The 13,759-nt window shown below is 38.2% G+C and overlaps 1 protein-coding gene across 1 annotated transcript in view; it reads left to right on the top strand.

The window, feature by feature from the left end:
- The window catches only part of LOC127788625 (ricin B-like lectin EULS3), a 30,808-nt gene extending 18,588 nt beyond the window's left edge, over nucleotides 1-12,220 (top strand). Inside the window, exons 3-4 of the mRNA XM_052317121.1 lie at nucleotides 11,308-11,536; nucleotides 11,816-12,220. Coding sequence (XP_052173081.1) covers nucleotides 11,308-11,536; nucleotides 11,816-11,817 — 231 coding nt within the window. The 3' untranslated portion in view covers nucleotides 11,818-12,220. The remainder of the gene's footprint in view (nucleotides 1-11,307; nucleotides 11,537-11,815) is intronic.
- Nucleotides 12,221-13,759: the final 1,539 nt, after the last annotated feature.

Consider the following 13,759-nt stretch of genomic DNA (forward strand, 5'->3'; position numbering starts at 1 on the left):
AAGTCAATTTATGCACTCACCAGGGCCAGAGCATTTCGAGGTGGTCTACAGAATTCTAAGATATCTAAAAGGGACACTTGGCAAAGGGCTAATGTTCAAGAAATATGGTCACCTGCAAGTTGAGATCTTCACTGATACAGATTGGGCAGGAAGTATTGATGATAGAAGATTTACTTCAGACTATTGTTCTTTTGTTGGGGGAAACTTAGTCACCTGGCGAAGTAAAAAACAAAATGTGGTGGCTGGAAGTAGTGCAAAAACAGAGTTTAGAGCTGTTGCCCATGGAATTTGTGAGGGAATGTGGATCAAACAAATTCTTGAAGAGCTGAAGTTTTCTCACTCTGTACCTATAAAAGTATATTGTGACAACAAGGCTGCTATTTCTATAGTTCATAATCCAGTATTACATGACTGTACAAAACATATAGAAGTGGACAAACATTTCATTAAGGAGAAGATCGATGCAGGAATAATATGCATGCCATACCTTCCAACAACAGAACAAATTGCTGATGTTCTAACTAAGGGTCTACACAAGAAGCAGTTTGATAAATTTATTGGCAAGCTGGCTATGGAAGACATCTACAAACCAGCTTGAGGGGGAGTGTTGGAATTGTGTTGATCTAACCTTGATCCTAGACTATTCTAGGATTAGTGTTCTATGTAAATATCATGTAAATATAGAAAGATAATAATGGTAGGATGCTTACAATTATTTCTTTCCTTCTTTGCTAGTAATCCTCTCCTTAAAAGAGGATGTTGTACACAATTATTTTGTGTCAATAAAGAGATTTCTGGGTCTGATTTCTAAGTAAAAGTTACATCATTTGACATAGAGAATTTTTTAATGGAAGGATGATAACATTTGTAGCCTTTTTGATTAGGGGAGTAACCAAGGAAGACACACTTAAGAGCTCTAGGGTTAAGTTTATCTCGGTGATGTTTGGGAATATGAAAAAAGGACGAACAACCAAACACTTCAAGAAGAAGAGTATGCAAACTCAGGTTTGGAAAGTAGGAGGATAAACATTGGAAAGGACTCTGATGATTCAAAATTATAGAGGGTACTTGGTTAATCAAGTAGGCTGCTGTTAGGACTGCCTCTCCCCATAAATGTTTAGGAACATGATGATGGTGAAGGGCTCTAGCAACATTGAGGAGATGCCTCATCTTTCATTTAGCTACTCTATTTTGTTGTAAAGTATCTATGCAGGAAGACTCATGGACAATTCCTTCTTGTTGGGAAAACTGATGCAAGTGATGATTGAAATAATCTCTTGCATTATCAGTACGAAAATTCTAGATAGGAGAACCAAATTGAGTGGAAATCATTCTATAGAAGTAGGGTAGAACAATACTAATAGCAGCTTTGTCTTTCAATAGAAAAATTCAAGTCATTCGAGTATAATCATCTATGAAAGAAATAAATCATCTAGCCCCAGAATAGTTAGATATCCTAGATGGTCCCCAAACGTCATAATGAATTAATGGAAATGGTCTAGAAGATAATTTATTGTTAATGGGATAAGACACTCGATGATGCTTTGAAATTACACACACATCACACTGAAATGTACGTGGATCTAGAGTCCTAAGTAAAGCAGGGAACATAGTCTTTAACAAGGGAAAATGAGGATGACCAAGCCAATAATGATGAAGCCAAATGTTGGCAAGGTCTAAAGTAGACTGAGATGAATAAGCAACCCTTAACTGACCCCCTTAATTGACCCTTTTAGGATAATCAGTTAAGATGGTTTAAAATTTTAGACGGTACTTGGTTAATCAAGTAGGCTCCTGTTAAGACTGCCTCTCCCCATAAATGTTTAGGAACATGATGATGATGGAGAAGGGCTCTAGCAACATTGACGAGATGCCTCATCTTCCATTCAGCTACTCCATTTTATTGTAGAGTATCCATGCTGGAAGACTCATGGACAATTCCTTCTTGTTGGGAAAACTGATGCAAGTGTTGATTGAAATAATCTCTTGCATTATCAGTACGAAATTTCTAGATAGGAGAGCCAAATTGATTGAAAATCATTCTATAGAAGTAGGGTAGAACAATACTAATAGCAGCTTTGTCTTTTAATAGAAAAATCCAAATCATTCGAGTACAATCATCTATGAAAGAAATAAATCATCTAGCCCCAGAACAGTTAGGTATCCTAGATGGTCCCCAAACGTCAGAATGAATTAATGAAAATGGTCTAGAAGATAATTTATTGCTAATGGGATAAGACACTCGATGATGCTTTGAAATTACACACACATCACATTGAAATGTACTTGGATCTAGAGTCTTAAGTAAAGCAGGGAACATAGTCTTTGACAAGGGAAAATGAGTATGACCAAGCTGATAATGATGAAGCCAAATGTTGGCAAGGTCTGAAGTAGACTGAGATGAACAAACAACCCTTAACTGACCCCTTTTAGGACAATCACTTTCCCTTTTCAAGTAATGTAGCTCGTTCTATTCCTTAGCAACACCAATCATCTTCGCCGTGTCCATTGCTTGAAATTCACACATATGAGGAGCAAAAATAATATGGCAATACAAATCTTTAGTGAGCTGATGGACAAAAACAAGGTTGATAAATAAATTAGGCCGTGTTCGAAAATTTGGCCTAGGCATTAGGCGGCCACTGGCCTCGGCGATTAAGGGCTGCTCGACACCCCTAGTCGCCAGGCCCAATTAATCGGGCCATGACGGTGCCTAGGCTGCCCAGGCGGCGCCAAACCGCCTGGGTTGTGCGCAGCTAGGGTCACCTAGGTTGTGCGCGTCCTGGGCAAACCTATTACCCCCTTCCCTTTTTGTCTCTGGTTGTTCATCGCGGGTCGTCTCTCTCTCTCTCTCTCGCTGCCCGATCTCGTCTCTTGGTCGTTCGTCGTCGCCGTCGATCTCGTCTGTTGGCCGTTCTCTCTCGTCACCGCCAATCTCATCTGTTGGCTATCATCTCTCGTCGCCGATCTCATCTTCCTCCGATATGTATCCATCTTCCTCCGATCTCATCGATCTCGTCTGTTGTGTTACTGCTTGTTGCTCGTTGTAGCAGCTTGCTGCTCGCTGTAGCAACTTGCTGGTTGCTCTTTGTTGCAGCAGCAAGCTTGCTGTTGATCTAGTCGTTGCCTAGGCGCCCTAGGCGCCAGGCGCCAGCCTGCCGCCCGACTAGCGTCTAACGCGTTTTTGAACACTGAAATTAGGTACATGAAGCACCTGTTTGATAGGAAGAATAGGGCTAAGACTAACCTTGTCCTGTCCTGTGATAGGAACCAAAGTTCCATTGGTTATGGTTATTTGTTTAGAAGTTTCTAGAGGCTTATAGGTTTAAAAAACATGTAGATCCGGGGTCATATGATCAATGGCTCTTGAATCTAGGATTCATATGTTATTCCTATCAGGTTTTGAGGTGGAAAAAGAAATAGAATGTAGACAAGTACCTTGTTGAGCTAGAGAGCAAGTTCTATCTTGAATTGTCCTTAGGAAAATTTTGAGCTTGTTGATCTCATTTGCATTCAACTAATTAAGATTAGATCCAGTAGAGGATTTTGTCTTATCAGTGGGGCCTCCTTCCTCCTGCTCCTTGTTCGAGAGATAGGCCTAGTTCTTTGAGGCTAAAATCTTGAAACCTCCTATCTTTCTTAGAATAGCCTCCTTCCCATGGAGTTTAAAGTATGTGTCTTGAGTGTGCCTAGGTTTCTTCCAATAAGTGCACCACAACCCTTTACGATTTTGATTTTATGGTTGCACTTCTGATTTCCCTATTCTAAATCTTGCTCTTTCTCCTTTATTGGAAGCATAGCTGAACCCTCTTAACAAGGTTCACTGAGCATAGCTACTCTTTGGTTCTCTTCACTTTGAACTATTGCAAAACACCTCATTAAGAGAAGACAGTTTCTCTCTGCTAAGTATTTGGACTCTAACCTGATCATATTCAGCATTGAGGTCTGTTAAAAACTCCACAATTCTATCTTGCTCAAGAATACGATTAAGAGTGGTAGCATCCTCACTACACACCATTTTGATGTCTTGGTAATGATCAAATTCAAGCCACAATCCATTCATCTTGTTATCATATTATGTTACAGTTAAAGTTCCTTGTCTAGTGCTACTAGTCTTGGTCTTAGAATAGGTTCGTTTAACTGTATCCCAAATCTCATTTGCTGAAGACAAAAACATATAATTTTTACTTACTTCAGGCTGCATAGCACTCCATAACCACGACATGATTAGGGAATCCTCAATATCCCACGTTGTGAAAGTGGAATCAGATGCCTTTGGAGTGGGTGCAGTTAAGTGGCCAGCCTTTGAGAAAGGTCCTCACTAGCTAGGCCCATTGGAAGTACTTCCTACCATTTAAATGGTACGAATGATGCATTTCAGGCAACTCTCTGGCTTCGGTTGGCTGATCAACAGCTTCGATTGGCTGATCAACTGCAGTTGTTTCTCCAGTTGTTATGGATGGAGCAACCTCAAAAATCTCAGACATATTCACCAGAACAATTGGCTAAATAGGGAGAGAGCAATGAAGGCTAAATTGATAGGAGGGAAGAAAGAACAAGAAAGTGCAATGAAGGCACACTAGGGTTTGGAAGCACGAATAAGGTATCAGTTGGCTCTAATACCATGTAAAGAATCGAATACACTCTTCATAAATTCATATGTACACGTACATGTCCTCTTATAGAGGAGAGGATACTACATAAGAAAGACTCCAATACATGAAAGGAAAGATCACATATATACAAACTTAGGAAAGTTTCCTAAGTTTGAATTAAGAAAGTATGCTATTCTAGATTTAGAAACTTCAAAAAACATAGGATCTAACCAGCATATAGTTAGTGAGCCTAATGAGGAACACCATTATTAGGTGTACCAATGCAAGGGTTTAAGCAATTTTCAAAAACGATTTTTCGAAAACAATAAAATAGTAGCGGGAACAAGAACGAAAACACCTTGCTAGACCCGTTTTCATTGTCTATATGCATATCAAAATCTAAACCATGCCATAGGGGGTTTAGTTATTTTACCTTTCAATTGTTGAAGGTTGAAATCCACCCGAGGTAGCAACGGTTGCTCCAAAAATAGCTCTCGAACATCTTTTGGTTAGACCAAATTCGTCCCTCGAAGCTACGAGGGGCCTATCGGGTCCACTTTCCTATGAGATAGTGAATCCCACTACTTTCTCTTTGTGCTAGACAGAAAGAGCAAGGGAGATAATGGCTAAAATGAAATGGGTTCTTAAGGAAGAAGAACTCTCAAGCTTGATAGTCTAAAGCTATATGTTTCAATAGCTAAGAGAGAATCAAAGGAGCAATGAATTGGGGAGCTAGGGTTTTTGGAGAGTGAAGAAAAGGTACTGGTCGTGAGAGAAAACAATCACAAAAGGGGCTCCAACCGTCAATCAACTTCAGCTCAGAAACCTAACATATATATACCCCCAAATAGGAAACCCCTAGGGCATACAAATTGGGAAAACGACAAAGAGACAGGAGGGGGACAAGGGAGAGAGAAGGAGATGCGTCAAGGACGCACGCCAACCTCCCTCGTCCGCCATTGCCACATGCCCTAGCTTTTTCGTTGCATAAAGCGACAAAACGTCGTGCAGATCGTGAGCTTCTGGAACAGAAACTGTCGACAGTTTGCAAGAAACTGTCGATAGTTTAGCTCGACATTTCAAAGGGAAACTGTTGACAGTTTCCCAACACTGTCGACAGTTTGATGCCCTTTATGCCAACTTTCTAGAAATTACATCTTGGCCTCGCCATTAACATTTAATGACACTTTCACCATCTCATGATGAAATCAAGGTCCCTGTTAACTCTTAACAGCATGTTCGTCAACTCTTAACGTCTACTCCTTATTATTAATCATTTAAAACCCAGTCCATTAACTCTTAACGGTAAACATCATTAACTCTTAATGACGGTTTCAGCCTTAATCACTTAGTCAACCATCACACTCGGATATGCGTGTGACCTTCTAGGTTCACTACTAAGTAGCAATCAGGACACGTCAACTCAACGTTTTGGTCTACAAGGAGAATCTCTCTATCTCCTCGATGTACCGTGAAAGACCCTGAGCGACAACTAGCATTATGTCAGGGTAATTTTATCAGTAATGAAGTCTTACTTCAATATAAAACCTATTTGGGCTTTCGATTCCCGTGTACTATAATCCCTCAATCATTTATCATCCCAATCGGGTGAGAGTTATGGATTGATCAAACTCACTAAGTTGATGACTATGCCAAAATCAATGTGGTGAGATTGAGATTACACATCGAAACTCTTTCTGACATTGGAACACGTTCCAATCAAGTGTACCCTGGCTAGGGGTTTCTACAATCAAGACCATCACTGATTGCATATGACGTTCACCTCATGCTGGAGGTCGATGGATCCCATTAGTAATCACCTGCCTCCATATGCCACTATACAGGGATCACACAGTGCATCTCCCACCTAGTAATCAGATGGTTCTTAGCAACGACAAATCCCCGACACCGACACACAAGACAATTGTGTTACCTCCGGTCTAAGGACCAATAATACAATCGAAGCCTGTGATAGACCATAGATCCTCTGAGCCATGAGATCTATCACGTGCGTCACATTCAGTAAGTGTTCCACTAACACCTACCCATATGTATACTATGTCTATCTCATGGATTATAGCATGCGACTTACTATCCTTTATCATTAGCATCTTATACTAATCAAAGGTAATATCCTATGTATCAGTCTGTACTTGACTAATCATAGTCCCTTTCTGAGAAGTCTAAGGATTAGGAATTATCATTAAGATATCCTTATTACAAAGATCAATTGTCACATATTCTTAACACTTAAGAATAAGACCTTTAACAAGAAATCTAAGGACTCATTCATATATAATGATTGGAGAGTTATGAATGAAGATATGAACTCAAAATATGAAAACACATTTTGTTATATATATATTGCAAGAATTACATCATTAGTCCCATAATTATAAATACCAGATGCCATCTAAATCTAACATTAGAGCACCAACACTAACAGAGCCATCCTTTCCTTCTTTATTTTGATAATCTTTCGGGAATCAACATTTGTACATGATCTCACCCCTTTTTTCCAAGCTATTGGAATATCCAAATCATGGTTTATGCATTTTCTGTCCCTGCAATCCTTGTCCTTTGTTCCTCCTCAATAGGCACTGTTATCATTTTAGCTCCTTTAGGTTCCAGTCTTCCATCCTCATCAGGTACCAAACCTTCCTTCGGAGGTAATGACTAGCCTTGCTTTGGGTCATAAGTCTTTCGAGAATAAACCAGAGGTGGTGGTTTTTGAGGAACTTGGACTAGTTGTTCTCCCCCTTGATTACTTACATAACTAGGAGTAGGAGTAATCAAGTTAACTGCTTTAGGACAGAATAAAAAATCCTTACCTTGCTCTGCACTAGAAGTCCCCCCCCCCCCCCCCCCCCCCCTTCCCTCCCTCCCTCCCTCTGCAGAGGTATGGTAGAATAAAAATAGTGATTCTCAAGAAATGAGACATCATAAGACAGAATAAATTTCCTAGTGTTAGGACAATAACACTTGTAGTCTTGTTGTGTTGGGGAGTATCCCACAAACACAACACTTCAAGGATTTGGGTTATTCTAATTTGGAGTGATAGTTATGCACAAACGTTGTACACCCAAAGGCCTTTGGAGACAATAAATTAAGCATCCGGGTAAGCAGAGGATAGAGAAGAGTACTCAGAGGAGTTTTGAATTTGAGAACTTGGGTAGGAAGTCTATTGATGAGATAGGCAACAGTAAGGATAGCTTCGCCTCAATAGGAAGTAGGGATTGAGCTAGTAAACATCAAGGATCTAGCAGTTTCAATTAGTTGTCTATTTTTTCTCCCAGCCACTTCATTCTGTTATGGGTTATAGGGACAAGTACTTTGGCGGACAATCCCATTCTCACTGAGATAGTTTCCAAACTCATTTGAGAAATATTCTCTTCCATTATCCGATCAAAGGATATGGATTGATGTTTGGAAAACATTGAGTATCATTTGATGGAATTTTTTGAACATTGCACACGCTTCAGATTTTTTCTTTAGTAAAAACACACAACAAACTTTGATATGATCATCTATAAAGGTGACAAACTAGTAAGTGTTAGTTAGGTTTGGAGTTCTTGTTGGTCCCTATACATCACTAAGTACTAAATAGAATGGTTTAGTGAGTTGATAAGAGTGAATAGGATGTGAAACTTTTGTTTGTTTGGAAAGAATACATTGCTCACAATTGAAAGACTCACTCTCTTTATTGATAACCAAATGAGGGTACAAGATTTTTAGGTATCTAAAACTTGAATGGCCTAAACATTTGTGCCACAACTGAATATTAGAATCTAAGACAGTAGAAAATGAGGATGTATTATGTAACTTAGATAAAGTGGGAGTACTAGCGACTCCATTAGCACAATACAGACCTTCTTTTCCTTTACCATTGCCAATCATTTTCCCTGAAGTTAGGTCCTGAAACACAATGAGTTGGAGAAAATATCACTTTATAGTTCATATCCTTTGTGATCTTGCTGATTGACAATAGATTGATTACATTTCAATTTAGGCACATATAAGACATATTTCAAATGTAAGCTAACTATATATATTGATCCCTCCCCTTTAGCATAAGAGATAGTACCATCTACCATAGTCATGGTTATAGTTTTATCACACCTTTTATAGTCTGATAATCCATGCAATGAACCGATCATATGGTTTGAGGCTCCTGTATCCACAATCCAATCATCTGTAGACAACATATTAGAGAAATAGCACTGATGGAAAATACCTTGTTTAGTATGTGAAACGGTTGGTTTTGGGGATTCAACCAAATCAGATGATTTAGTACTCCTTGTCTAGTTCAGTACTTGTTGTAGGAGCTCCAATTGATCCGTTGTTAAGGTAAAGTTAATCATTTTACCTTCTTCAGCATCTATTGTAGGTTGCTTGAATTTTCTTTTGACTTTTTCCTTTCCAATTTGTTAGTTTTCTATGAATTTTCCAGCAAGTGTATCTAGTGATATAATGCTTATGACAGTGATCACACCACTATTTCTCTTTCTGTGGGTCTCCACGTGTTAGTGTTGTCCTTAGTTTAGAAGTAGCAAGAGCTGAACCCTTAGTGTTATTTTCATATATAGGCAATGAGTTAAACATTACCTTCTTTTGGCTTTCCTCTCTTCTCACTTTTGCAAATGCTTCCCGGATGGATGGGAATGGCTTGGTTCCCAACAACCTCTCTCTCACTTCATCCAAGTCAGAATTAAGGCCATGAAGGAAATCAAATACTCGTTCTTTTTCCATCATCTTAGTGTATTTAACTCCATCTTCAGTACACTCCCAATTAATGTTACAAAACAAATCCATTTCCTGCCATAACTCAGACAACATATTATAGTAATTGGTTATTGAGTGATTACCTTGGTGAGTGGTTTGTATAGCTAATCTAACTTCAAAGCATTGAGTTGTGTTCTTCATATATGAGTAGAGACTTTGTACGATTTCCCATACTTCTTTGCTTGTCTTATAGAACAAATAGGTTCTCCCTATCTTTGGCTCCATGGAGTTGATGAGCCAGGCCATAACTATTGAATTTTCGGTGGCCCATACTTCATAATTAGTAGCTTCAGGATCTGGCATAGGAGTGCCACTAGTTAGATATCCCACTTTTCCCTTCTCTTTAGCAAGCAACAAAACTAATTGAGACCATTCCCAAAAATGAGCCCCATTCAATTTATGCTGGGTGATTTGAAGGGTATGGCTATCGAGGTAAATAAGAACAATTGAAGGTTGTGAGGTTTTGGTGGATGCAGGACAAGTAGTGGAGGCTTCACTGGTTGGTGGATTGCTAGTCATCTTGGAATGACTGTTTGAGGAAGAGGGATAAGGTATGCAGTCACTGGATCGGTGGCTCTAATACCACGAATAATTTAGATACTTAGATATAAATGATCTAAGTATGATCTAAGTGAAATAGAGGTGAGTAGAAATGAATTCGATCACATACCTTCGCGTTTGATCGTCTACTGAATATATATACAAGAGCACCCCTTAGCTTTCTCCTAGAATCTAGGAATTCAAAAAATAAATTTAAAAATATAGTACAACAACAGATAAGATAGGATTTAAATTTGAGAAGTAGTTTTTTCTCCTATTTTTTATGGAACAACTGTAACTTCTTATCTTCTAATTTCAACCTCTTCTTCTTATCAGTTTATCACATATTTAAACAACTGCTCTTATCATAATTTAATCCTGAATCCCAATCTGCTCTTATTCAGTCGGAATTTCTTCCCCAACAAAAATATTATGGTAATGTCCAATTATTCAAGAAAGGACAAAAATTAAGAATGAGGCTATACATGATAAGGTCAGAATGTCTCATGTGGAGGATAAGATCCATGGGATGCAATTAAGATTGTTTGGTTATGTGAAAAGACGACTAATAGATGATCTTATGAGGAGAGAGAATGGAATGGAAAAAATTTGTAGTAAAAGAGGTAGAAAAGGTTTGAGAAAAACCTAATGGAAAACTCTTGAACATGACATAGGCTATATGAGGTTAATAGAACATGTGGCCATGAATAGAGATGATTTGCAAGTTAAAATACGTATACTAACCCCACCTAGCAAGAGATTAAGGTTTGCTGTGTTATGATGTCTCGAGTCTCATTACTCCCACAATGGGATTGGATTTACTCTTTTGTTCTTTTTAAAGCATTTTCCTCTCTTATTCTTTTCAATGTTTCCACTTATCATGGAGGGGAAAGAATAGTCTCCAGTAGAGACTAAGATGTAAGAGAGAATACCAAACCCACCTATATTAGTAAAACATTTGAGGGTCTTTTTGATGAGAATTACAGTTGGAAAAAAGTCCATGTTGTCTTTATTTTATTTATTTATTTTTTATTGATCAGAAAGAAACGAATTAAGTCCTTTGTAATCTTGCCACAATGTACTTGCTGACTGAGCTGCATCACTGTAAGTGACACCAGTTATTTTCTATATATGATCAGTTCACTTTCTTGCTGGTCCAAGACCAATCAATTATATATTTTTGGGGAAAAGTAAAGCATGCCTTTCATGCTTTATGCTTTTATGCATGTGGAAGAGATCAAGTAGGTAGGGTTTTGAGGGCTTCTTAGCTGATATCTAGGAATCTGCTACATTTATTTTTCTATATAATATTTTCTTCACCTCGATTTCCTTTTTGACTAAATGCTTCAAGTCTTTTGCATTGATTGGGCACATTAAAATTTTTCTGCAGGTGCAGCTGATCCCATACAATTTAACTGTTCTCGACGAGTCAATACTATGGACCCAGAGCAAGGACTTGGGTGATGGTTACAGAGCAATAAGGATGGTTAATAACATTCGCCTCAATGTTGATGCCTTTCATGGTGATAAGAATCATGGAGGTGTTCACGATGGCACTACCATTGTTCTCTGGGAATGGAAGAAAGGAGACAATCAGCGATGGAAGATCATTCCATACTGTAAGTTGGTGAACATAATCATATATGTTTGATAAGTCTAAGCTTAGATACATATATTAAATGAAGGTGAAATGTGGCAAAATCCCTATATCTTCTTGCCTTGTAGAATTCTTTCTAACCTTATTAGGTTAAAAAAAAAAAGAGCAAAAAGTTTAGACATGAAGTAAGGTATTTAAATTCATTCTCTAGTTTGAGCTGGAACTCTTCTCTTATGCATCGTTGGCGTGCTTTAATTGGCTGTTGATGGGGAGTCATTTTTATTTTCGTTGTTATTTGCAGGAGGATATTATGGAGTGGTGTCCGACTGTGAATGGTGGGAGTGCCTTGTGCATGCATAATAATAGCGAAGAAGAGAGAGGATAGGCTGTACATTCGGATGTGAGTAGTTTGTGTTTGCCCATGCGATGCCCAGACGTCAATTGGTTGTATCATTTTTCTATATCTGGATGGATGGATCACACAAGAAGCTAATAGTACTGGCAGTGTGTTCTGTGTTTATCATCTCTCTCTTTATCTCTTTATCCGTGCTGTGTGAAGAGTGTGAAAGTAGTGGCTGTGGTTGTGGGTTGTGTTGTCAGGGAAGACAAGACTCTTGGTCTAGTACTGTTGTTGCATCGCATTGCATTTGCATGCAACTTAATTTAGAAATTTGATAATATTTGATATGCGCTCTTCTTCTGCTCACTTCGCTCGTCTGTCTTGCTTTATTCAAATCAAGCCAAAAGGAGTGCGTTTGTATTTGTTTCAATAGAGAGGAGAGGCAAGAACTTGAATATACATAATATGTCATGTGCATAGCTAGCATATCTGCGTGCATGTTGTACGAATGATGGATGTTGATGTTTCATTGTTGGAATTATCAAATCTTGTTAATTTTAGACAAACAAACACAACGTCTCTATATAGATTATTCATTTAGAAGCAGTAGTAGATTCAATCTGGGGTACATTACTTTGAATGGTTTCATGTCAAGATGAGTGGGTTAACACAACTCTTGGCTTGTTCATCATCATCTGTGTATTTAATCAAGTTAGTTATTTGCTTGTATGAATTCGACCTATTTAACTTGCTTAACCTGGGAGTATATTTTAATTATGAGAAAAGCCTTTCCTAGTACGTCTTGTAGTGAAATTGGGTCAATTTCACTCAATATTTGACCCACTCGGGTTGGGTATAAAATTGGCTTGTAGAAGGGCATTGTTGGCTATTGTACATGTTAGATTTTGATGATTGGCACCGGCCACTGGAATCAGCTTGGTCTTGTGACTCACATATTCAAAAATCAAAACGATCTAATGATTGGATTTCAATAGATTTGAAAATTATTTTTCTAAAGAAGAGTATTTGTTTTTGGAAAAGCATCACCGATTGCTATTTATGGTAAACTTTGATGATTGGAATAGCTTTAGACTTGTGATTCACAACCTCAAAACTAAAACAATGGTTGAATTTAATTAGATTTGAAAATTAATTTTTTAATAAAAAGACTATCCATTTTTAGAAAGACATTGTTGCCATCGCCTGTGGCAGATTCTGATGATCTAAACTAACTATTAGAATCAACTTGATTTTATGACCCACATACTCAAAAATCAAAATGATTTAACGATTGGATCCCATTAGATTTGAAAATTATTATTATTATTTTTTAAGAAAGCTACCCATTTCTTGAAGGGTGTCGCTAGCCATCATTAGAATCGACTTGATCTTGTGACCTACATACTTAAAAATCAAAACGATCCAACAATTGGATTTAACTAGATCTGAAAATTAATTTTTTGAAAAACGGTTACTTGATTCTTGAAGGGCATCGTTAGCCTTCGTCAATAACAGATTTTGATGAACATAACCAACCATTGGAATCGCTTTGTTCTTATGACTCAAAACACCCCAAAACCAAAACGATCCAACAATTGGATCTCACTATATTTGAAAATTAAAATCGGTGAACTTTAAGTGCTTACCTTAGATCAGAGAAACTTTGGTCATTGGCATTAAGGACAATAGTTAGTTGGCAGGAGGAGAGAAGAGTGACTGTCGGATGAGAGATGAGAATGCGAGCCAATGATCGGTGGCTATTAACCAAAGAAAAGTAGGAGATGGAGACATAGGAGAGAGCAAGAAAGAGAGAGAGAGTGAGAGAGAGAGACAACAACAAGTGACACAAAGAAAGAAAGGTGGCTACTAGCTAGGATCCCACATGCCCTTTTATACCACGTCCCG

Source organism: Diospyros lotus, chromosome 13 (assembly GCF_014633365.1).
Source record: "Diospyros lotus cultivar Yz01 chromosome 13, ASM1463336v1, whole genome shotgun sequence".
Classification (NCBI taxonomy): Eukaryota; Viridiplantae; Streptophyta; class Magnoliopsida; order Ericales; family Ebenaceae; genus Diospyros; species Diospyros lotus.